We start from the raw sequence: 2,030 nt of genomic DNA, 5'->3' as shown, positions 1-2,030 counted from the left end.
GACCTGAACCCCATAGAGAATCTATGGGGTATTGTCAAGAGGAAAATGAGAAACAAGAGACCAAAAAATGCAGATGAGCTGAAGGCCACTGTCAAAGAAACCTGGGCTTCCATACCACCTCAGCAGTGCCACAAACTGATCACCTCCATGCCACGCCGAATTGAGGCAGTAATTAAACCAAAAGGAGCCCCTACCAAGTATTGAGTACATGTACAGTAAATGAACATACTTTCCAGAAGGCCAACAATTCACTAAAAATGTTTTTTTTATTGGTCTTATGAAGTATTCTAATTTGTTGAGATAGTGAATTGGTGGGTTTTTGTTAATGTGAGCCAAAATCATCACTTCTTGAACAGCAAGTCAGCATATTAGAATGATTTCTGAAAGATCATGTGACTCTGAAGACTGGAGTAATGATGCTGAAAATTCATCTTTGATCACAGGAATAAATTACATTTTAAAATATATTCAAATAGAAAGCAGTTATTTTAAATAGTCAAATTATTTCACAGTATTACTGCTTTTGCTGTATTTTGTATCAAATAAATGCAGGCTTGGTGAGCAGAAGAGAATTCTTTAAAAAACATTAAAAATCTTACTGTTCAAAATCTTTTGACTGGTAGTGTATATTAAAATGTTTAATAATTAATTCAAATGAATTAAACACTTTTAAACAGACTGCAGCAATAATATTTTGCCACACATTATTTTGTTCAGAATCGTGGGAGAATCGTGATCTCTATTTGAGACAAAACAAATCGTGATTCTCAATTGATCCAGAATCGTGCAGTTCTATACTGAAGTATATCTGATTGTCTCTAAAGTGGAATTATTGCAAGTATACTTGTATACTACAAGTATACAACTATATTCAGTACACTTTAAATATCTTGCATTGACATGAACTAACAATGAACAATATATTTTTATAGTATTTATTAATATTTGTTAATATTAGTTAATAAAAATGTTTATGTTAGTTCATGGTACATTAACTAACGTTAACAGATACAACTAGGGTTGGGCCGATAGACGCATCCATTGTCCAATGCAAATGGCTGACAGACATCACAATGTTCAGCCGGTATCCTGATTTTACAGTTATAGAACCAAATGACAATCAGAGAAAACCAAAGCCATGGTTTACTGATCATCTATCTACTGATCATTACTGTGGATCACATCATTGCTTGGCTGAGCACTGGAGTCTAGCTGCTCTGAGGTTTGGTGAAGATGACATGGTATACTGCACTTACCAGGGCTGATTTGCCCACGCCGCCAGAGCCCAACACCACAAGCTTGTATTCACGCATGGCAGGGTCTCTTCACCAGACTCCTCAGTGCTCTAAAAACAAGATAAGACAAGAGAATGAGTAGGTCTCTACGTATTGATACGTGTTAGCTTGTGTGTGAGGGGTAGAGAGCGTCCTGGATCGTAGCCCAGGTGGGGGATATTGCAAGCATGACCTCTTAAACACAAAGCAGCTGTGAGTTCTGGATGGAAGTGTGCAGTCTAGAGCCAGGACTGAGGCCTGCAGAGCCTCTGGGCCTACAAAGATTTAACCCATGTCAGCAGGCCCACATTGATCTGGATGCCTCAAATCTACAACAGGAAAGAGGATGGTGGAGGAACGAAATTTGCTTTTATGACATCAAAACCCAAGTCTGTTATATAACAGGACAGAATGTGCATTTATGTTACTGTGTAGGAAAAGTTAAACGAGATAATAGTTAACCACCACTGACTTTTAAAGCAAATAAACCAGAGTTGTGGTCTGAACAGCTTTATATACAAAGCATGCCATGTACCATTGATCAGCGAAAAAAAAACATTTACTCCACCCGACCTTGAACGAACACATTCTTTAAATCAACAAATTGATCTCTTCTCCAAATGCTGCTATAACCATGTGGTATCTGTTCTGAATGAATAATACATACATGTAGTGCTGGGCGGTATGACCAAAAATTTATATCACGGTATTTTGCAAAATTATACCGGTTTCACGGTACATGACGGTATTTTTTTT

The 2,030-nt window shown here is 37.3% G+C and overlaps 1 protein-coding gene across 1 annotated transcript in view; it reads right to left on the bottom strand.

The window, feature by feature from the left end:
- The window catches only part of LOC107658639 (ras-related protein Rap-1A), a 25,770-nt gene extending 23,917 nt beyond the window's left edge, over window positions 1–1,853 (bottom strand). Inside the window, 2 exon segments of the mRNA XM_074186898.1 lie at window positions 1,257–1,345; window positions 1,468–1,853. Coding sequence (XP_074042999.1) covers window positions 1,257–1,313 — 57 coding nt within the window. The 5' untranslated portion in view covers window positions 1,314–1,345; window positions 1,468–1,853.
- Window positions 1,854–2,030: the final 177 nt, after the last annotated feature.

Source organism: Sinocyclocheilus anshuiensis, unplaced genomic scaffold (assembly GCF_001515605.1).
Source record: "Sinocyclocheilus anshuiensis isolate Anshui unplaced genomic scaffold, SAMN03320099.WGS_v1.1 scaffold1957, whole genome shotgun sequence".
Taxonomy (NCBI): Eukaryota; Metazoa; Chordata; class Actinopteri; order Cypriniformes; family Cyprinidae; genus Sinocyclocheilus; species Sinocyclocheilus anshuiensis.
Note: the sequence above shows the minus strand (reverse complement) of the source record. Positions and strands in the feature narration are given on the sequence as shown.